At 50.5% G+C, this 23,554-nt stretch overlaps 1 protein-coding gene across 1 annotated transcript in view; it reads left to right on the forward strand.

The window, feature by feature from the left end:
- Syt13 (synaptotagmin 13) overlaps positions 1-23,554 on the forward strand; it is a 41,169-nt gene that overhangs the window by 14,880 nt on the left and 2,735 nt on the right. The window contains exons 2-5 of the mRNA XM_028878984.2: positions 11,296-11,521; positions 13,660-13,794; positions 16,481-16,782; positions 21,464-21,593. Coding sequence (XP_028734817.1) covers positions 11,296-11,521; positions 13,660-13,794; positions 16,481-16,782; positions 21,464-21,593 — 793 coding nt within the window. The remainder of the gene's footprint in view (positions 1-11,295; positions 11,522-13,659; positions 13,795-16,480; positions 16,783-21,463; positions 21,594-23,554) is intronic.

Consider the following 23,554-nt stretch of genomic DNA (forward strand, 5'->3'; position numbering starts at 1 on the left):
TTCTTGCATGCACCTGCTGGTGTGAGTCATCGGGATGGGTTTTGTTCAGGTCATTCTCCGATCTCAAACTGTCCAAAGCTCTCGCTGCTTACAACACAGAATTCTAAACCTTTTGTTCCATGTTCAAGGTCTCACATTCTTTTCCAGTCCCACCTTCCTCCTTGGCATACTCACAATGCCATGAGCGTGTTCCCCTCCAGATCCAGGGCACTGCCATTCCTATTTGGAATGGACTCTCCCACCATTTGGTATCCTCAGATTCTAGGTTGAAGTCCTCCTCCTTCTGATCACACGGATGGTGAGGAGGTGTTCTTTTGGCCTTGGGCAGCACATGGCCCAGACATTGGACCTGTTAAGACCACATTCAGGGAACTGGAGTGGTTGGATCAGCAGTTAAAAGCACTGGTTGGTCTTGCAGATGACTTGGGTTCAGTTCCCAGCACCTAAGTGACTTCAGTTCCAGGTGGTCCAACATCCTCTTCCGGCACTCTTGAGCACCTTATGCACATGGCACACACTCACACAGACACATACACATAAATAAAAATAACTATTACTTATAAAAGGCCACATTCAGCAGGTTGGGAGAGTAACTCAGTCATAGAGGGCTTGCCCGCACACATGAGGCTGTGGGCCCCACCTCCAGAACTACCAAAAAAAAAAATCTTTTTCTACAGATGCACCCAGGGTAGCAAATACCTTCCATCTTGCATATCAGTTCTTATCCATTGATACAGCACAAGGGTGCCTGAGCTCAGGGAGAAAGAACCCTTTGATCGATTAGCCATGTCTGCCATGAGCTCAGGCCAGGGCGTTGTGGCATAAGTACTTCCTTGTTCCTGATTATGGAGCCTCTCACACAACCCCTCAGTCCACTCCCTGAGAGTAGGGCATTGCTCCTGTTTGCTTCGGAGGCTGGGAGAAAACACGGAGAGGAAACAAGTGGAGCTGACTAATTGAACCCTAACCAGATGAGGAGGATCTGGGCTTAAGCCCAAGACCTAAGGAGAATGAATGCACACCTGTTTGCACCACACTTTACCATCCTGGCTGTTTGCACACCTCCAGGGAAGAGACTGCTGTGCCTTCCACATGGCTGGGCAGAGAGGACAGCCGTTCCCGAGAACTGCACCTCTGCACTTTTTCCACCCTGTGTCACCCTTGATGGATGATTTATACGCTTGAGGGCCTCAGCAAATGTACTTCCTTCTCTAACATGAGGAAAAGCTTTGAGGATGCAAATGTGAGCAGAAGGCGTTGTTAGGATAATCTTGCCTGTACTCATCATTTCACGGTGAAAAACAATCCTACTCCAGTAACATGTGATTTTCAATAAATTGGCATAATAGCAGGGTTGAAAACTGTTGTTCTGGCCAATGGCTTCATCAATTATGCAAGGATTATAGAATCAGCAATTCCTCTGGCTGCTCTGGAGGAAGGTTCTAGATTCAATGTCAAGGAAAGTGAGCAGGGACCATGTAATAAAGTCAGGCATGGTTACTCTTGTAACCCAGTCATGAGGAGCCAGACACAGGCTTGCTAGCCAGCCCAGGCTACTTGGTGAGTTCTAGGCCAGTGAGACCCTGCTTCAAAAGAACAGAGTAGATGTGCCACCTAAGAAACAACAGCTAAGGCATGTCCTCTGGCCTCCACATGCCTGCACACACATGTGTACCTGAGTGCCAGATATGTGCATGCACTCAAGCGTGCACACACACACACACACACACACACACACACGCACACGCACACACACACAACAAACAAACAAACATGGTCACCACAGATAAGAAATGGAAGCAAAAGTATCTAAAGGATTAAAGTGGATCACAGGCTGTATGACGCCCGTCTGTAAGACTCCCGTCTTACAGAAGCCACTCACAGGCCTGGCTGAGCTCTTGGACCACAGACGGACTCAGTTTAACAGAGTGTCTGCAGATGCAACACAGTGCTGAGGGAGGGGCCTCACATGGAAACTTCGGAGGTCAAAGGCTGGTGGAGAGAAGGCTCTGGAGTCAAAGGTCACTAAGGCACATAAGGAATGACAAACCCAGAATCAAACAGAAACCAAATAGTAGAGGGGGTGACGTGCAAACACCCAGGCAGTCCATTAAAAACAAAGACAACGAGTCAGAAGAAGGAGGCCCATGGGACACAGTGTCAAATTCTTGATACTGAGAGATCAAGAGCAGCCTTGTTTGTTTCAGCGTTACGTGGTTCCAGACATGCTGACATCACAAAAGCACGCAGTGTTGACGCATCTTTATTTTATTCTTCTGTCGCGACATGTGCAGCTTTGGACAAGCTTCAGCCTTTGTATTTTTGGTTGTGAGCCTGCATAGATGTCTGTCCACCACTTCCATGATGCCTTTCTCGTGAGATGAGGTTACAGACAAACGTGTGATGTTGTTGCGATTCCCCTGTGACGAACTGGAGTTACTGATGGTTGTGAGCCACCATGTAAGTGCTGGGAACTGAACCCAGGTCCTCTGGAAAAGCAGCCAGTGCTTTTAACTGCCAAGCCATTTCTCCAGCCCCGTTTTTACTTATTAATACTAAATATAGCATTGGGCTGGTGAGATGGCTCAGCAGACACATGAGGCTTGAGTTCCGTCCCAGGGATTGACACGGTGGACAGAGAGAACAGACTCTGTGAGTGGTCCTCTCACCTCCACACACACACTGTGTGCACTCCCTCAACCCCACACAAATAAATCCATAAATGTGACTTTAAAATTTAAACAGTGTAGAAGAGAGAAAATATTGCCTGTGTGGGGCAGATGGAAACTGGATGGAATGAAGTTGTGTTCCATTTTGCAGAGTGTCCCCCACACAGGGTTTTTTAAGGAGGCAGCAGCCATATTGCCCTTTCCTGCTCGGCGAATGGGTTCCAATTAACGCAGGAATCGCCTCTGAGGAGAAATATCTCTGGGCAGGATCTTGTCTTGTTGTGGCTCCTGGTCCCATTTGTTCGTTTGGTTTTTGAGACAGGGTCATTCTATGTAGACCAGACTGTTTTGAACTTGTCTCACAGCTTCCAAATCCTAAGTGCTGGGATTCCTTATGTGCAAGGCCACACTTAGCTCTGTTTTTTGGTTCTGTCTCTTCTCAGAATGTCGTGGCCCAGCCTCCTCAACCTCCTGGTCCACGTGGGCCTCATCATCACTCACTTGCAGACTCAAATGCTCTCTGGATACAAACTTTCAGCCACTCACTGCCTTGCCCCAGAGTGCTCCTCTCTAGTGCCTCCGTCTATCAAGCCTCCACTCATGCTTTGGGGTGCCTAGTCCAAAGTCAGGTTCTCTGGGCATCTTCCTGCATGGCTCCTTTATCCCTCACCTCCCTTCCCTGGGTGCTGTGATTCCAGTGACCTCCCTCGGCCGCCAGCTTCACTGGAGGGACCCCCACCCCCACCCCCATCCCTGTCATCACATAGGTGAGGACCATGTGTGAGGACAGAGACAGGCGGCTGCCATGGCTGCTGGCACAGAAGATGCCCTTCATAGTGGAGGATGACTGACGAGATGAATGAGGGAATGACTAGGAACACAGAAGTGGGACATCTCCCCCGTTCCCTGCAGCTGGCTTCTCCTTACATCTTCCCACAGCCTTGGGAAGATGCTGTCCGCTGCCAGCAGAGAAGCACGTGGCCAGGCTCACCTACAGTCACATACCTGGGTCCAAATCCTAGCTGGTGTCTCACCCACCACATTGAGTTCAGACTTACCACTCCGTGCCTCAGTTTCCTCTTCTGAAAAGCAGGCAGAATGATGGCACTTTCCTTATAAGGTAGTGAGGTTTAAAGAAACCCCTCTGGCAGAATGCTCAGACCTGTAGCTGACACCTGAGTGGGGCACACACAGATTTAATTAATTATTAATAATCAGGACTTTAGCTTAAGAAGGTTCTCTTGACACTCAAGTTCTTATGGACATAACTTACTCTCTTCCTCACTCAGTAACCCTCTGCCACGGTCTTAATACTTTTTAACCAAAATTGTCTTTGGTGACTAGGAGCATCTAGATCTGTGTCTACTGAGACTGTCCTCCCTATGAGGACATTGACTTGAAGATAATGTCACTACTGCTTCTTGGCCCCCAGAGGGCCAAGTGCTGAGTGAACGGTGCTGAGTGAACGGCCAGATGGATGACTGAGCACAGAGACAGGGCTGTCCCTCTCTAGTTATGTCGTCCTCTTGCCACTGACAGAGGGGTGGCACCCCCCACCCCCACCCTGCTCCTAGTCTGCTGTGTTAGATATTGGCTAGGGGGCTAGGTATAGTACGAACTACACGATCTGTCTATCTGTGAGTCTGTCTGTCTACCTAGGCAAGGTCTCAACCAATAGACCATTGGTTCTCAACCTTCCTAATACTGATCCTTTTATACAGTTCCTCATGATGTATAATCCTAAAATCATTTGATAACTAATCTTGCTATAGTTATGAATTGTAATGTAAATATCTGACATGCAGGATATCTGACAGGTGACCCCAAGGGGGTCATGATCCCAGGTTGAGAAACACTGGGCTAGACTGTCCTCAGACACGATATGTAGCCAAAGATGACCTTAAACTCCTAATCCTCCTACCTCCACCTCCCAAGCGTTAGGATCAAAGGTGTCTGCCATCCCTGGCTCCTGTAGTGTTGATTGAACCCAGGGCTTCATGCCTGTTAGACAAACGCTCCACCAATTGGGCCACATTCCCAGCCTCCAAAACTAGCCTTTTTAGGTTTAAAAATAACCTCCCAGAGAAAATAGAGTAGGAAGAGGTGAGTACCGAGAGAAGGGGATTTGGGACACAGGCTTGGAATACACAGAAGAGAAGGTCGCCATGGAAACACTGCTTGGCGCCAGGACAAGGCGACCAGCTGTTTCTTCAAAGTGAAGCTCTGCTCAGCAGTTTGAAACGCACACCTCTTTCACTGGGACCCTGTGGACTCGCCCCTGAGCAGCCAGGAGGATCTCCCTTCCCTGTGTCCTAGGGTCTACCTCAATCTAGGGTACCACATAAGGTGCAAGCACCATTCACATTAGTGGCCCCCTGGGAGGCTTCTTAGACATGCAGGTTCCCCAGACTCCACCTGAGCCGGGGACCTGGGAATCTGATTGTAAATCCCTCTGTGTGAGTGATGTCTGCCAGCTAGCTCCTCCAACAGTCCTGTCCCCCGACGGCAGGCTATGCGGGGGCGGTAGAGAGTAGAGCAAAACTCTAAAGTGTTAGTCTAGGTTGGAAGGAGCCCCCACTGCTCTTACTAGACCATGATTTTGAACAAGGAACCAGTCTCTATCAGTAGGATGGCATTGATCTCACAGAACTTCCTTTACGGAGATTTAGAGGGTGCAGGGAATTGCATGGGATCAATGCAGGGCACAGGCAGGGAGAACCATGGTGTGAAAAAGGCTGTAAGCCTGAGTTTAGAGAAACCAGGGTCCTCCTCAGACTGGAATAGTCTGCTTTCGCAATGTTTAGCCACCGAACTGGGGAGAAGGAGGGCTATTTGTTACAGAGCTTGCCCGTAGTCTTCCTGACCAAATTAAGTTCCCAGGAGAGCAAGGCCAGTCTCACTACAAATTTAGCCTGTAGGAGGTAGCCTTCCCCTGGGGAGATGGCGATTATGTACATGCACATTTGTGTCCATGTATATGTGTGTGTATCTGTATACTTGTATATGTGTGAATGTAGAGGCCAGAGATCAACCTTGGGTGTCTTTCTTTGTACTTTTTGAGTCAGAGTCTGGAGCTCACTGACTCACTGTCTGGCCAGTGAACCCAGGGAATCTGTGTATCTCCATCCCCTGAATGCCAGGGTCACAGGTGTGTGCTACCACACCATGCTATTGACGTGGGCACTGGGGATCTGAACTAAGGTTCTCATGCTTGCACACTAAGCCCTTTACTGACTGATCCATCTCTCCAGTCCCCTGAAATGTTACTTTAAAAAAGATGTCCCAGCACAAAACCCCAAATTAATAACCAGCAGGGTTGCTGAGCACCTCGTCTGTCACATCACAGACCGCTAGCTCCGTAATTAACTTCTGCTTTCTCAACATAAACCTCACCTGGGAGGGCATCTGTCTCTTCTCCTGGAACCCTCACGCTCAGGTGAGGCCCGGCCTGAGGTGAGGCTCCATCAATATTTGCTCATTAGATGCAGGTCCAGGTCCAGGTCCTCCCGCCCTGCCCCCAAGCCATCTGTCAGCTTGCAACAGCTGATATAGACAGCGCCTGAGGCTTCCAGACCGCACTTCCTTAGGAAGCCAGAGCCAGGAAGGCAGGGCTGGGGCGGGGAGGAAGGAGGCAAGGCTGGCACACAGCAGAGCAGCCTCCACTTGGCACCCAGGGTGACAGCTGGGGCTGCCGGGGTCACCTTCAACCCCAACGCTCCAAAGACAGTGTAGGGGGAAAACAGGAGGAAGAACAGAAATTCACATCAGGCTTCCGTCCAGGGCTCAGGATCCCCCAAGTGATATGGGTTTTTCACCCTTTTTTTTTTCCAAAAGAAAAAAAAAATTGTAGATGTCCTTTGTGGAGGAATCTTACTCTATCCTTGGCTGGCCTCCAACTGTGATCCTCCTGCCTCCGCCTCCTGAGTGCTAGAGTTACAGGTGTGAACACCTATGCCAGCTTCAATTTATGTGTGTCTGTCTGTATGTATATGTGTATTTGTATGTATGTGTATATGTATATATGTGTGTATGTATGTATATGTATTTGTTTGTGTGTATGTGAATGTATATATGTATTGGGTTGTTTGGGTTTTTTTGTTTGTTTGTTTTTGCTTTTGTTTTTTGTTTGTTTTTCAAGACAGGGTTTCTCTATGTAGCCTTGGCTGTCCTGGAGCTCACTCTGTAGACCAGGCTGGCCTCGAACTCACGATATCTGCCTGCCTCTGCCTCCCGAGTGCTGGGATTAAAGGTGTGCACCACCACTGCCCGGCTGTACTGAGTTTTTTGAGAGTTTCACTTCATAGCCCTGGCTATCCTGGAACTCAATGTGTAGCCCAGGCTGGCCTCAACTCCAGGCACTCCTCCTGCCTCTGCCTCCCGGCTGCTATGATTACAGGCACATAGGGTACCATCATGCCTGACCACCACACCAGGCCCACTTTGCTTTATTGTGCTAAAAACACATGACATGAAATCTGCCACATGTTGTGTGCATATGTAAGTCTATGGCGTCAGATACCCTCATAATGCTGGACAGCATCCCAGCATTTTAGTACCACTTTACTTCTGTTTTTTTGTTGTTGTTGTTTTGTTTTGTTTTGTTTTTCCAGACAGGGTTTCTCTGTGTAGCTTTGCGCCTTTCCTGAAACTCACTTGGTAGCCCAGGCTGGCCTCGAACTCACAGAGATCTGCCTGCCTCTGCCTCCCAAGTGCTGGGATTAAAGGCGTGTGCCACCACCGCCCGGCTTACTTCTGTAAAGCTGGCACTCTGTCTCCTTTCAACAGTACCTCCATCCCCTCTGCCCAGCTACCACCCTTCTGCATCCTCCCCATGGTATTCTGACTACCCAGAGCCTCTCAGATTTGTCTAGTAGCTAGTGTCTTTCAGTTATAGTGGTGTTCCCCAGGTTTGTGCAGATAGTAACACATCAGAATTCCTTCTCTTTTAAGGCTGAGTAGTATTTCAATGCATACGCTACAGTTTTCTTTCTTTTTCTCTCCCTCCTTCTCTCTGTTCCTCAGACAGGAACCTGGAGGCAGGATCTTCAGCAGAGGATATGGAGGAATGCTGATATTGGCTGGCTCTTCATGGCTTGTTCCACTTGCTTTCTTATATAGCTCAGAACTACCTGCTCAGGGATGGCACCACCCACAGTGGTCTGGCCACCCCCACTCCATCCTAAATGAAAAAAGTTCCTAGCAGACTTGCCTACAGGCCAGTCTTATGAAGGCAATTTCTCAACTGAGGTTCCCTCTGCCTAGATGATCCAGTTTATGTCAAGTGGACAGAAACTACCCAGCATGCCTTGCTTAGGTGGTCAATTGTGATTCCTCTTTGGAGACCATAAAAGTCCTTTCCCTGCTTTCGGATGGAGTGGTTTGGACTTTTGACATTGACTTTCCCCATAGCGTTTCAGCTCTCTGCACACCCTAGTTGCTTTTGAGTGGACGATTCAGTCCTGTGGCAGGAGGCTTCCAGGTGCTGGGGTACAGTCCCCCACCTCCCAGCCTCAGCCTGGTACCTGCAGAGCTGGCCATGGTCAGGTCGTAAGAGGCTAACAACCTGGGATTCAGGTGAGGCTGGGAGTCTCCAAGGGGCTCCTCTGTGGGGTCTGTCCTCAATGTGTCTTTCCTGTCTGGTTCCACATGGACAGACAGACATCCATGCCTATCTGCTGAACAGTAGCCCCTCTGGACACCTTTCCAGACTTATTGGCACCCACTGTCTCAAGTCCCTGTCCTGGGCTTCAGGGACAGGGAGGCAGAAGTCTTGGTCCTGAGTGTCACCTCTCCACCTTCACCTGGTTGTAGGTGTGCCTGCAGGGCCTGCTCCTCCACATCTCCTTCCGCCCAGACATTCTTCTTCCCTACACAGACCCCTCTCCCAGGTTCCCTCCATTTGCCCTCAACCTCTTTTCTATTACTTGGGTACTAAGGTTTCAGCTATTTGACAAGCAACAGGAAGATGAGGAGTTTTTGGTTTTTTTTTTTTTTTTTTTTTTTACATTTTATTTGTTTGTGTGTATGTATGAGACACTCATGCCATAGTGCATGTGTGGAAGTCAGAAGAAAGCCCACAGGAGTCAACTCTTTCCTTCCATCATGTGGGTTCTGAGGACTGAACTCAGGTTGTCAGACTTGGCAGCAAACAGCTTTATCCAGTGAGCCATCTCAATGGCCCTGAAAACAGGGTCCTGAAATGCAGAACAAGGTGGTTGTTGGTGCTTTTGTGTCCTGGAGACTTTAGTTACTAACAGCAGTTCTTCTTCCAGCTTGGACCACTAATCATTCTTACAAAAGACCAGTTTGTTCTCAGGATAAGTATCAGTACCAAGTGTGGAAACACGGAGATTCCCGGGGACAGAGTCCTGCCCAAGGTTGAGCAGACACTGGGCTGATGACCTCTGAGGGTCTTATCTGCAGTGCTGGGCATCCGTTTGTCATGCTCTGGGTTGCAAGGCAGAAATTTCCAACTCAAAGCAGCTCCAAGAATAGGAAGGGCATCATTTATGAGCTTACTGAGGTGGCCACAGGGTGGGTGGCCTTGGTGGCCAAGTTATAGTAACATCAGAGACACAGGCTCTGTGGCCTTACACCCTCAGTGTGTGGTGTAGCCTTTGTCCTAACTCTGACTCACCTTGCAGTCACAAGACAGGGCCATGTGCTTTCTGCCTGGTGGGGATGCATTCTGTCTGGTGGAGAACACGCCTACCATGGCATCTGGACTGGCTTCCCTAGGACAGGTGCCCTCCATCCCTAGAATAGGAAAAGTCACCAAGATAATTCCATGGTTAGGAGTATCAGAGCAAGCAACCACACCCCAAGGGTGAGGATGGCCCTAGACAATGGGGTAATATGTGTGGAGATGTGGATGGAGGGGAGTCAGGATGGGTGCCAGTCTTTTGGCTCCAGGGTAGGCAGGAAAGTGGCTCTGTAAAGAGCCCCATGGAGGACTTCATTCATTCCTGGAGCTGGTGATGAGCGCCCACCAAAACCACAAGCTCAGCCAGCCATGAATCAAACCCAAGAACTGAATTCAGACCTTCTATGTAACAATTGAGCTGGAATGAAATCCAATTAAACATGGACACACTCCCCAGGCCACCCAAATAGCCTCACTTCTGGTCCCAGTATGTGGCAGACAGGGTGGCTCTGAGTCAAGGGTGGCTGAGCAGTCTCTGGGAGCTCAGTCTTCAGGGCTGAGGAGCAAGGTAGAACATCTGAGTTGGATCAGGGTGGTGCAATTGCCATTTTATCAATAGCAGTGGCCAAATGACAGCTGATACCAACAGGTAACTGGTATTGAAATCTGGTCTAAGTCGCTAGTGCAATGGTTCTCAACCTCTGGGTCGCAACCCCTTTGGGGGGCTGTCAAATGACCCTTTCACAGGGGTTGCCTAAGGTTATCGGAAAACGTGGATATATTACAATCCATCACAGTAACAAAATTAAAGTTATGAAGTGGAAACAGAAATAACTTCATGGCTGGGGTCACCACAGCCTGAGGAATTGTATTAGAAGGGGGCAGCGTCAGGACGGTTGAGAATCGCTGATCTAGTGGATCCATGTGGCGCTGTGTTTCTGAGGCTCGGTTTCCCCACTGTGAAGTAGTAAAACAGATGGAACCCACACTTGGGTGAGATGTAAGAGGTGGCTCCCTACTGCTCGGTGTCAGGGACATGGTCCTTCTGCCTTCCCCACACCTCCCTCCTCCGAGGTCAAGGTCAAGCCTGGCTCCAGCTCTCTCATTGCCTGTGGAGCACATGCCTCTGCCCTGCCCTTGACCTGTAGTCTGCTGCAGTGATGATTCCACCCCAGTCAGATGGGCTCATTCTTTACTTCTGCTGTTTGGGAATCTCCCCAAAGGACAGTGTCCCCTACAGAGAGGCAAAATGACCTGCCCAGCTCTGATTCTAGAATCAAGAGTGAGGCAAGGCCCAGTTGCTACACTCAAGGGTCTGACACCCTAGGGCAGGGGACAGATCACAGTCGGGCCACCAACAGCTAAAATGTAACAGGGGAGAGGCCAGAGCTAAAGACCGGATGCGGGGGTGTAGTTTAGATGGGCGATGGGTGGGTCAGAGATGACCTATTGGGCCTGAGAAGAGGGATAAACAGATTTGGGCAGTGTGAGAGCCCAGTGGGTGAGGCGAGGCAGGCTCTTACAGGTCACCACAGGGAGTCTGGGTTTTGTAGGTGTGACGGGGACCAACCACTGGCACATCTCAGCCAGGGGAAGGGGATGAAGAGATGCAGGAGAGAGAGAGAGAGAGAGAGAGAGAGAGAGAGAGAGAGAGAGAGAGAGAGAGAGGGAGAGAGAGCACAAAGGAGGGTGTATGAAAAAAGCATGATGGCAGCCAGGGATGGATGGGTGAAGGATGGGGGGGAGGGTGAATGATGGAGTATGACACACACACACACCCCCCCACACACGTGTACTCTCAAGTGTGGTTGGAAGTGACATTTTCTCTTTCCAAGCTATGCTCTCTGGGGAAGAATGGAAGCAGACCTCCCACCCTGCCTCCTACAAGAAGTCAGGCCCCCCACTTCTCCTCCTTGGGGTTGAGATGGTCCCTACCACACCCTTCTGTTCACACCAACTAATCAGTTCTATTCACATTTGTAGTTCAACGTTAAAAAGTCAACGGAGCCTGTCCAGCCTCGACCTCTTCTTAAGTTCCCAGACATCTATGGTCCCCGGCCAGCTGTGACAGCCCCAGAAGTCATCAACTACGCAGACTACACTCTGGGGACCACAGAGGAGTCTGCCGCACCTGCCAGCCCCCAGGCCCAGAGTGACAGTCGCCTCAAGAGGCAGGTCACAGAGGAGCTGTTCATCCTTCCTCAGAATGGTAGGGTTCCCTGCCCCTGGAGGGTAGCACAGGGGATAGGGAGGGGCTTGCCAGTGTCTTCTGATATGATGCATGACTTGCCAAGGTTGCCCAGAGCCCTGGTGTGGTGTGGTAGGTAGGCCTTGTTGTTTGGCACCCAGCTTTTCTGTGAGAACTGAGGAGTCTCCTTCAGATCTCACTGTGTGATTACACAAGGGATTTAAAAAAAAAACCAAGGTTAGAAACAAGCTTACTTTGTGACACTGGACAAGCTAAGTTCCTCTGGGACATCATCCTCATCGATGAAGTGGGATCATAGTACCCCTATGAAGGCCACTGTCAAATGTATATAAATGACTCAAATGAAATGCTGGAAGCAGGACTTGGCACAAAGCATCAAAACACATGGCTACTGATACTGTGCCTATTCTCCTTTCTGTGAGCATCAGCCTTTAGAAGGCAGCACCCATGGGTGGCCAGCATGGTGCATCCAGGGGGATCGCAGGGGAGCTGAGACACAGGCCTTAACTCACAGGAATAGAGAAGATTCTAAGGGAGATCATCCTAAGACTAAGAAGGCGGCCAGTCCTGTGGTCCAGGCTTGCTTCATGTGGCAATTCAGGAAGCGGCAGCTTTGGCAATGACCTGGGTTCATGTGGATTCCTGTGGGCCAGTGGGCGGTGGCCTCCCACAGGGGCCAGCGGTGTACATTAGCCTGGCTTTTAGGAACCACTTCAAGCTGTGCTGCAAATGGGCGATCCTCTGGGCTGTCAGTGTCCAGGCTCTCCTGCCCACATTTTAAGTAGATTCAAAACTGAAGCCTTGAGAGTGGAAAGGCAGGCAAGATTGATGGGGACGAGTACTCGTGGGGGTGGTTCCCGCAGTCGGAGCCTCTCTCAGGAGCCCCTGCTTGCTCCATGCTTGGATGGAACCAGGGCAGAGCTCTTCACTCAGGGAAGCAGCGCCTGGCTGCAAATAATTCAGCACACATGGGCTCCTTCCTTCCTTTTCCTTCCCATCCCGTAGGGCAGCAGCCTGGTTCTGATCCACAGACAGCTAGTAAGCAGCATTGGCCGCTTCGGCCAACATCCCCATGATGCACTGAGTATGTTTGACTCCCCCAGCCCCGCCGCCGCTCCCCTCACCATAGTACTCAGCACCCCATGTCTGAGGAAGAGTCCTCCCTGCCACTCATGGCACCGTCCCTTGGTCACTCAGGAAAGACGGCTGCAGAGTGAGCTTGCAGATGCTGCCCCTGAACAGAAGATGTTCAGGGATAGGAGATGTCAGATGAATGGGCTTTGGGTCTGGGTTCTGTAGGGACTCTAGGTACTGAGAACTCTAGGTACCACTAAGTCCCTTCTCACCCAGTCTGCTGCGGTGTCCTCAGGATGGCTTTGGGAGCCAAGTGCCTCCTGCACACACGGGCATCTTGGTCAATCTGTTCCCTAGAGGACGCTTTGCAGCAGGAATCTAATAATGAGCCCCTGGGGACATTAATGGCCCTCTGGAGTCCTGCCCTCTGATTCATGCCGGGGATCCGTGGTTCAGTTCCGGTTGCGTACAGTGTCATCTGCGGCAGCCACTGTGGCCTCTTAATTCTCCTTTTAGGCTTGACCAGTGAGACTCTTTCATCCATTAGGCTCCAGCTCAAGGGCGGGGCCAGCAGTCCTGACAGGTTTATGGCAGCTTTAGGACCTTCTTGATTAAGGATAAGGTCCTGCATCACTCAGCAAATGTTGCGAGCACATAAGTAAAAGTCAAAGCCACCATCCTCGCCAGTGACATCTACCTTGGAGTTGTTCTTTGCTGCTGTCTCCACCTGTTTATTCCTGTGAGATTTGCCCACAATTCCATTCTCCACCAGAACCACCAAACAGGCTGTGACAGCTCTCCTTGTGGAAAGCCCACTACAGACCAAACCCAGCTTAGAGCATCCCCTAAAGGACACCCAGCTACTATATGGCAGTGTAACCATGGCACCAAAGCCCACAGATTGACCACTGGACTCCAACGATCCCTTGAGGGGCAATGCCTACAGCCTTGTCTGAGGACAGTTTCAGGCTTAGGTCCATGACTTAGATGGCAGAGATGACATGATATGATCAGGGAAGCAGAACCCCAACATGATGACTGTGGTCACTCTGTCTGTCTCCCAGGTGTGGTGGAGGATGTCTGTGTCATGGAGACCTGGAACCCGGAGAAGGCTGCTAGCTGGAACCAGGCACCCAAACTCCACTTTCGCCTGGACTACGATCAGAAGAAGGCCGAGTTATTTGTGACTAGCCTGGAAGGTACGGCTTTGTGTGACTGGCAGGGACTCGTGTATGCCCTGCCGGTGGGATGGGAGGGTCTGCAGCTGGAGAGAGCAAGGGATAGCACTCGGACAAATGGTTCCTCATGCACAATGCTCAGACACGGAGATTCTTCTGCCTTCCTCCTATAACCATGCAAATTGGGGGTTTCTGGCTGGCAGACATCTTTCCTCTGCACAGTGACCCAAGGACGCATCCCTTCCACCTGTAGTTCTATAAGCTCCCAGGCCTCCTGCTAGCTGCTTCTAGCTGATAAGACGGGAGTTAGGAGAGGGCACAGCCATCCCGTAATAGCCTTAATGGACACAGCATGAGCCACTTCTGCTCACATCCCATTGGTTGGAACCGCCTCACTTGGCCACACTCCCTTGCAGGGGATCCTAGGAAATGTGGCCTGGCAGGCTGCCTAAGAGGATGGGGAGACGAGTGATTGATGAATGGCTAGCAGCCATGGCTGGCAATGCCTTTGACTTTGAACAGGGGTTTGTGCTAGGCAAAGACCGTGTTTCAAAGGTCAGGAACATTTCTGAGAACTGTCCCAAGAATCGGGTAGTTTGTCCTGGGGACTGCTACACAGACAGTACACCTTACCGCCAACAAAACTAAAACTTTGGAAAGAAACGAGGGCTCGTGATGGAGTCAGCTGTGCGGTGTGTCTGTCCCTGATTTCTTTTGTGTCTGTGTTAGCCAACTTTCTATCACTGTGACAAAATACCTGAGGTGGCGGGGACTTAAAAAGAGGCAAGATTTGTTCTGGCTCACAGTTTCAGAGGTGTCGCTCAGTCCATTGTTGGCCTTCCTTGCTGCCTGTGGGCCCGTGGTGAGCAGAGCATCACAGTAGGCATAACCCCATGGCAGAGAGCACACACTGAGCAAAGCCACTCATCTAACAGAGACAAGGAAGCGTGGGGTGGGAGAGTCCCAGTGTCCTCTTCAAGGATGTGCCCTGCCACTGGTTCTCTTCCACTGCCTCCCACCTCCTTAGCCAAGCCTCAGCCACCGCCTCCGCAGTACATTTTAAGATCCAAACCTGCATCGGTTACTTGTCTCCTTGCTGTGGGAAAACACCCTGACAAGGGTGATTTAAAGAGAAAGGGTTCATTTCGGCTCACAGTTCGAGGATCTATGTCCATCGCGTACCGTGGTGGAGAAGCCATGGCAGCCGGGGCTTGAGGCAGCTAGTCACATCGTGTCTACAGACAGGAAGCAGAGAGTGAGGAATTCTGGGACTCAGTGTATACTTCAGCCTAGGATCTCAGCCCTGGGGCTCCTCCCACCATTAGGGCGGGCCTTCCCGATCTGAAAGCACCCTCTCGGACATGCCCAGAGGTTTGTTGCCAAGTTGACAAAGCTAACTGTCACATACCATATACCAGGCTTGTGTTGAACTTGTCCTGGGGATGGAAATCAGGGCTTCAGACATACTAAGTGTTCTACCTCTGAGCTTTCCCTCGCCCCTGGTTTCCTTTTGTGGGTGAGAATTTTCCCTTTTTACAGTTGTTTAAGATGTTTAAACACTTCTGTGTACTTTAGTACATCTGGCCCTCAGGGAAGTACCATTTTACAGGTTAGGAAACTGAGTTCTAGCCTCTCCTCTGAGGAGTCCAGGTTACTCTGATAGCTAGTGACCCAGCCAGGTATAAACAGCCCCTTGAAGCTCAACAGGAAGCTGTTGTCTGTTGGAATGCTGGGTCCTCGGGCCTCATTTGTGGAGACAGAGCTCCTTCAGCATCTCTCTGTGTGACATGTCAGCTTCCACACCAAAGGGACGGTCGCCAGAGTGTCTTGGAGAAGACCTGCAGGACACACCCACGCCGTGACACCATAGAAACACTTGTCCGCAGGGGAGGAGCTCAGTGGTACTGAGTGGACACACTGTGGGAGACCCAGGTTCCTTTCCTGGTGAGGTTAAAGACCAAAGCCAATCGGACTAGCCAAATGCCTGCTAAGGGACTCGCACAAGTGCTATAGTTGAATTCCTAACTGTTCCTAAAGGTGCAAGTGGCTGACACTTGCTCCCCAACCCCTAGCCTCTTTTCTCTCACCCTCAATTCATGACATGACTTGTTCTGCTCAGTCATGTGATTCCTCCATGACATACTGCCTCTCAAAGTAACATAGCCACTGCTCTCATGGGCTAGAGGATCTGAACCATGAGTCCAAGTAAACCTTTTCACTTCATAAGTTGATTCTCTCGGGTATTTGTTATAGTGTCAGAAAGCTGACTAACACAATCCACAGTGTGACGCATTCCAAACATCAAGGTCGAGCATCGGAAGCTGCATTCATGAGGTGGCAGCAGCAGCCTGATGATTCAGATCACAAGTGACTGTGTGGTAAATATTTAAAATACAGAAACAAATGAGTCACAGCATCGGTAGCTATCCTAACCAAAGCTCTTCAGGGCCTTGGCACCAATGGGGGCAGACATCTCTGAATCTTGAGGTCAGAAGGGCCCTAGAAAGTGCCTCCTCTTGTCCCTATTATCCAATGAAAATCCATCCCCCTGCCCCATGAGGTCCTATTTTGAAAAGTTTCCCTACAAGACAGTTGCACAGAGATGGAATGTAGTGGTCACCCAGGGTCCTGCAGACATCCAAGGTCATCCATGTTCTGTAGTCCTGTCTGAAGTCCCAGGTCTGTCTTGTTTTGTCCTTGCTTGCAGCTGTCACCAGTGACCATGAAGGAGGCTGTGACTGTTACATCCAAGGCAGCGTGGCTGTCAAGACCGGTTCTGTGGAGGCGCAGACGGCTCTGAAGAAGCGGCAGCTGCACACCACGTGGGAGGAGGGCCTGGCGCTGCCCCTGGGTGAGGAAGAGCTCCCCACAGCCACCCTGATGCTCACCCTGCGGACCTGTGACCGCTTCTCCCGCCACAGTGTGATCGGGGAACTCCGCCTGGGCCTGGATGGAGCATCTGTGCCCCTGGGGGCGGCGCAGTGGGGTGAGCTGAAGACCACAGCAAAGGTAGGGGTTTTCAGACCCCAGAGCAAGAGCGGGCTCGTCGAGGGTGGGAGCAGAACGCTAACACGGTGAAACAAGGCTCAGAGACATTCTCAGCTCACAAAACGCTGCTTGGTCTCCTGATCAGGGGCTGCAGCAGATTTGTGGTCCAGAACTTGGTTGGGGTTCCTGGCACCCATTCCAAGGGGTGCTCCTTACTGTCCAAAGACACCTCTACCACCAGGAGCAGTATCATGATGAGGGTGGCAACAGCTTCCAAGCTATGGCAGAGCTGCCCTCACCTAAATCCAGTCATGGTTCTTATGCTCCTCTCAAGCTTTGCCCTGCAGAGGCGAGCTGAGGAAGGAGGCACCGAGCCCCTCTGCTCTCAGAGCATGCAAACTTGGAGCAAACCAATACAGCTAGCTGCTGGCAGCCAGTCTGAGACATGTATTACAGCCTGAGGTCGCTGGGCCTATAAATGCTCTTATGGAGAGTTCTGGAAGGCCTGGTAGGCAGGGGTTCTGGCACTGACTCTAAATGAGCTATCTTGGCTCTGTGAAGACCAGGGCCCGGTTGAGTGGTCTGCACAGATACTATTCTGTGATGGTCTCTGCTGAGGATGCTGCTGAGATGCTGGGCTCCTCGGGAAGCAAGCCACGATCCCCACAGGCCATGACAGCATGGGGTCAAGGCAGGACAGGGATGGTGTATAAGCCCCCAGTGTCTAGTCAAGAGCCTGCCACTGAAGAGCCTCTGGGGAACTTGTGATAACGACCTGTCAATTAGCTGGTCTTCAGCACTAAGATGTGTCCAACCTTTTGACACTGGCACATGAAGTTGACATCTACAAAGATTACTATCAAGAGCCACACGATCAAGTTTTATTTAAAAAAAAATCAGAAAATAATCTTAGACTGTTTTAAGTGAGTTTGTGGTTTTGCATCGGGTGGCATTCACAGCAGACCGTGGGCCACAGGCTGGACCCACAGAGTTGCCAGCCTTTCCCATCACCCTTTCTGGATAAAGCAAGTTGCCCACCTGCCCTTTGAGACACCATTTCTGTGCTCCCCATCTCAGTGGCTCAGCTCAGGGAGTCATCTTCCTTCTAGTAGTTACTTCCCAACCCAGGCAGGGCAGGGCAACACTGTGACCACCCTGTCTGCACACAGGGGCAACTGAGGCTGACCTCATTAGGAATCCCCCAGCACCAGCACGCCAGATGGAGCAGACAGCTCAGCCTCAGTGGCATGTCCTTCTGACTCCTTCTGGATGCTTTTCTCAACCGCCATGCACCTCCAGAGGAGGTGACAGGTGTGGGTCTTTCCTGTGCAAGCCTGGACTATAGTGGGAGGGGCCAGAGAGCACCCCACTCCTCATTTGCTTTCCTTTGGGTCGTTTTTTCTGGACCCTGTTTATCTGTTGTGTTTTCCTCCTCAGTTTGGAAAACTGATAGGAAAAACTATAGCCACCCTTTGAGACCTGCTGTCTCAAAGCCTACTTTCTAATTAGTATGTGGTTTGGGATGCGTGTGGGGTCACAGACAGGGTCCCTGATGGGAAAGAAGACATGTGGGCTTATTAAACTGATAAGCTGGCTTTTTCTGGAGCTTGGGAGGTCCCCCTAGCAGGCATGAGTGTTTGGGTATGACCCCAGAAGGGCTGAAACACACCTCACTGAGACAGAAATCATGGGAATCTTGCCTGCTTCTGTCCATCCTCCAGAAGACAACAATCACTCATTCACAAGCCCATCACCTAACCCCTGCTGTGTCCCAGGCAGCATGCCACAGCTGCAGTGGAGTCCTGTCCTCAGGCTCATCCATCTTAATGTCATCAGTCTGGCTGCGGCTGTCGCCAACTCCACAGATATGAGGCACGTCTCTTTCCCTCTGAGCAGTGTTGGAGGAGACATCACGCTTCAGGCTAGCTCAGGAAGCCCCACCCAGATGGAGAGTGAAGGCTGATTTGAAGCTGGTGAAGGACTCTACAGTTATTGCAATGCAGCTGTTTCTCCTTTTCCGGGCTCGAATGGGTTAACAGAGGTGGCAGCAGTGCCCCAGTTCCAACCGGAAGACGTTTAGCCAAAAGTGGCATGTGCGTCACTAGGGACAACAGAGTACCCAACTCTGAGGGCAGCTTGGAGTGATTCATTGAGCATCTAGAGAGAAAGGGAGGTGGGGAGAGACAGGAGAAAGGAGAGGCAAGGGGTTGCTTTTCGTCTGTGGTACTCTGAGCATCTGAACCCAGGCAGGTGTTCCTGCAGTTGGATTGCGTGACGACATCCACAAGCCTGGTCCTGGTTTTCACTCTCACACACACACACATGAGAAGCCTTGCAAAGATGCAAGCCTGCTCTGTGAAGAGCAGACGGCTCAGGCCTGGGCATCTGTCACCACAGCCTAGGCCAGCTGTGCAGCTCTGTCCCCAGACCTGAGTGCCTCTATTGTAAAAACGAGAGCTCTAGGGGAGACTGTCCACCTAGGGAGCCAGAGCAGTGGCCTGGGACTTGGGCTCCCTTAGAGCAGACTCCATAGATTTGCTATGTCGTCACCACTGATCCAGGTGGTAACAAGCCCCACTTGGCTTTCCTGCAGAGAATGAGAATTTCAGTGCCCTTCTCAAGGTCACTGCCAAGATTAAGAGAGATGTCTGAAATTTTTCTGGCAAACATTTATTTTGTGTTCAGTGTGTGCCTGGTGCCAGGGATGTGCAGTGGTCCTGCCATCTAGGGGGGCAGGCAGCACATTTGTGTGGGGCACAGTGCTCTTGTTGAATAGACCTGTGCTCATGTCATCCCAAGATTCCCCGAGACTCCCAGCCCAATTTGTCACGTGACTAGCCACCTATAGCCAATTAAACTTCTACTGGAATCTCAAGCCCATGGCCTGTCTCTGGGCACCTCAACAGACCAGGCTGGACCACCAGCTGCCTCAAGGATCCAATTAGCAAATATGCAAAGGGGGCAGGGCAGGAAGCTTGTTTCCCCGCGCTACGTCAGGAGGGTAGCAAGTCTAGCAACCTCCTGGAACACTGTCTGCTTCCTGCCTGACAGTAGCTCCAAAATGATACAGGAACAGCAGCCGTGGGGACGAAGGTGTGGGCGCCATTATTGTGCTTCTTCTCCGCAGGGGCATTGCTCCTGCTTTGTGGGGTCCAGTTCCCAACATGAGGTGATGACCTGCAGGTTCCCTGATTCTTAGAACTAGAAACACCTCAAAAAAAGGAGAGAAGTTTAGAGGAACAAAACAGAGCCAATTAGGATGGAGAACTGGCTCCTCCCTCAAGAGCAAAGGACAATTCCAAAGGAGCCCCCCCCCCACCCCGGGAGGAATGAGCCACTGGGGTCATGGTGGAGACATTTGTCCTGGATGACAGACAGGCATGCTCTGAGCCAGAGGGTGTGCTCAGAACACACAGCAAGCTTCCACTAACTGCAGCTGGGCCCTGTGCCAGTGCGAATGAAGGAGGTAAAAGGCTCTGTGACCACTCACCAGTGACCCCAGTGTTTGGGTGGGGAAGGGGCTCCCCGAGTCCCCTCACTGTGCACCAAGAAAGAACAAAAGCTGGCTGCCAAGGCTGTGCCGCAGGGCAGGGCAGGGTTCCTTCAAAGGTCTTGGCGACGTTTCAGACTCCTGCAGGAGGTCGACGGGGGACATTGTAACCCAGCATATGGGGTGGACAGAGACGGAGGGTCTGAGACTAGGATTCCTGCCTCCGTGAACTACACCACTGCTCCTAGGTCCTTGCCCAGCCGCCCCTGCTGCTCCAGCCTTGTGCTGATGTCGCTGGTTCCTAAGGGTGTATCCAGTCCTTGTAAGCATCTGGGCAGCCACTTCATTGGTAATGTCACCTCCAAAGCTGGAGCTACCTTTTCAAACAAAGAAGCAGACTTGGGGCTGGGGAAATGACTCCGCGATTCAGAGCTCCTACCACGCCTAAAGAGAATCCAAGTCCCAGCACTCACATTGGGTAACCCCAGCTTCAAGGGAGCTGATGACCTGCACCCCCACATGCACATACCCACACAGAGACACACATATAAGCACATGCTTAAAAATAAGTGAAATCAAGAGGGGGCAGAAATAATTCTCTATTCTCCCAGGAGCCTGATGGGTCCATACTGTGACTCAAAAACTGGGTTTCCTAGGACCCTAGAGTTCTACCAAAGCACCTCCAGAGTGTAGATAAAGGGTAGAGAAGGAGAGGGTCCCCCCTGCTTTCTGACCTCAATGTAGCCTGAGTGGAGGCTATTTTCTATTTGTAATTTGGATGTAAAGAGATAACATGTGCCAGGGTGTGGTGGCTCATGCTTAATCCCAGAACTCTAGAGGAAGAGGCAGGTGAATCTCTGTGAGTTTGACACCAGCTTAGTGTACATAGTGAGTTCTGAGCCAGCCAGGGCTATATAGTGAGACCCTGCCTCAAAAAAAAAAAAAAAAAAAAAAAAAAAAAAAAAAAAAAAAAAAAAAAGAAAGAAAGAAAAGAGAAACAAACAACACAGAAAGATGACATATGGAAGACAAGACTCCTGATCACACACAGCCCCCTTCCTCTGGACCCTGCTGCCTTGTGCAGTGGTAGATAAACTTACCTTTAGGGAATGGACTGGAATATCTGTGGGGTACGAGGGCAGTGTGACTCTAGTCTCAGCTTCAGTTGATGGGTCAGAAGCCAAGTGTAATCCCTTACTCTCCTGTTTTCAGGAACCATCTGCAGGGACCGGGGAGGTCCTTCTGTCCATCAGCTACCTCCCGGCTGCCAATCGCCTCCTGGTGGTGCTGATTAAAGCCAAGAACCTCCACTCCAACCAATCCAAGGAGCTTCTGGGCAAGGGTAAGTGAGGCTGCAAGGAGACAGGCAGGGTGCCCCAGCTCTGGGATGCATGAAGAAGGCAGTGGCATAAAATGGAGGTGGGTGAACAGGGAGGTGCTAGGAATCCAGCTATAGAGTCAACCTCAACATCTGTGGCCCAGGATACACTAGTCAGTTCTGACAGATACACTCATGCCTTTAAGTTCCCTCACATCTCTGCTAGTGTTCCTGCATTCTCCCACTCTCTTCTCTGTTCCAAGCCTTGGCCAAATACCACCCCCAACACACACATCTGCTGAGCATGGGTGACAGCCAAATGCACCCCGCCATACACACCTGCTGAGCATGGATGACAGCAGATAATGTGTGGCTATGAGGGTAAAGTCTGGAGCTTAAGGAGCTTATAGCGTGGATGCCCACATAAGCCTCTTCATGAAAGCCTGTAGGTTTTGGGTTGCCTTCTGATACCTGGGCACAGGTCACTAGTCATGGAGACCGAGCAGGCTCTCCTAGCAAAGCAGGGAAGCAGCAGGGATGGGACGGGTCATAGCTACACACCAAGCAAGATAACAATACTACAGAAATCATCATTATCATTATATATAAAAAGTTACAACACAGATTTGCCTGTGCATTGCTAACAGGTCTTGGGCAAATGAAACCAGAAGGGCTGGTGTTGTAGTCCTGAGCCACAGGTCAGAGGGGATGCCACGCTTCATCCCTTCCAGTCAATTCTGTCTTGCTTTTTTTTTTTTTTTTTTTTTTTTTTAAATAGCTCCCATCAGGACCATTACAGAAGAGCACTTTGTGTCTGAAATATCTCTGCAGAAATAACAAACTAACCACCCAGGGGCGATAACGATAGCAATAAATACAAAGTAACAATTACTCTCACATTAGCTTGGGCAACCTTGACTAATGAAAATAAAATGTCCTAAGCTATGGAAGCTTGCCTGCTGACTTGTGAATTTCCTGGGGACCTGGGAGCAGGGAGCCTGCCTTCACCCTCTCCACAGGAAATCCAGGTCCTCAAGGAAAACTTAGAAAAAAGACAAGTGACCAGAACTCGGCCAGCAGGAAGTGACTCATCATCTTAACAATGGACTGGAGAATGATGGGGGGGTGGGGAGAACACTGTTTTCCTGGTCTGATTTGAAATCATACTGGAGGACACATAAGCCCTTGTCTCTGACTTGGTTTGTCAAGTCACTTAGAAGGTCTTATGGTCAACGTGGTTCCCCAGAGGCCCTCTGACATGCCCAGGTCTGAGCCACCCATTGACCTCATATGTTTTGTAACAGGCTAATCTATCTCTAATCTGAAAATCCAAAATCCAATAAATGCCAACATCTGAACTCTCCTGACCACTAGTGGAAAATTCTGCGCAAAACAAAACAAAACAAAACTTTTATGTTGCATAAAATAGTCTTCAAGCTGTGTGTACGACGCATGTGTAGGCCTGGAATCCCAGCTACTGTGAAGGCTGGAAGACCTCAAATTCCAGGCCTGCGTGGGCTGCAGAGAAAGTTCAAGACCAGCTGGAGTGACATAGTGCAACCCTGTCTCAAAACCAAAAAGAAAAAGAAAGCTGGAGATTTTGCTCAATGGTAGAATGCTTTCTTAGTATGTGTAAGGCCCTAGGTTCAAGAAAAAAGAACCATGAAGTGGATTTTATGCTTCCCCAAGCATATCCCATCCCCAAGATATCTTGTAATATATATGCAAATATTCCCCAAGTCTGAAAAACACCCCAGATCTGTAAAGTTTATGGTCTCAAACCTTACAGATAAAGATACTCAACCTGGATGGTCAGTCTCTCACATTCTAGTGCAAGTTACAGACACGGCAACTTCGCCTCTCTTCCTAAATCTAGGCCAGTGCCTGCCATCTAGTAGATGCTTCATACCTATTGAGTGAATGCACCGTCCAGGGGAGGTGTAGGGGGAGGGAGACGTATTCCAGGTGCCATCAGACCCTAGCAG

The sequence above is a fragment of the Peromyscus leucopus genome, chromosome 4 (genome assembly GCF_004664715.2).
Source record: "Peromyscus leucopus breed LL Stock chromosome 4, UCI_PerLeu_2.1, whole genome shotgun sequence".
Lineage (NCBI taxonomy): Eukaryota > Metazoa > Chordata > Mammalia > Rodentia > Cricetidae > Peromyscus > Peromyscus leucopus.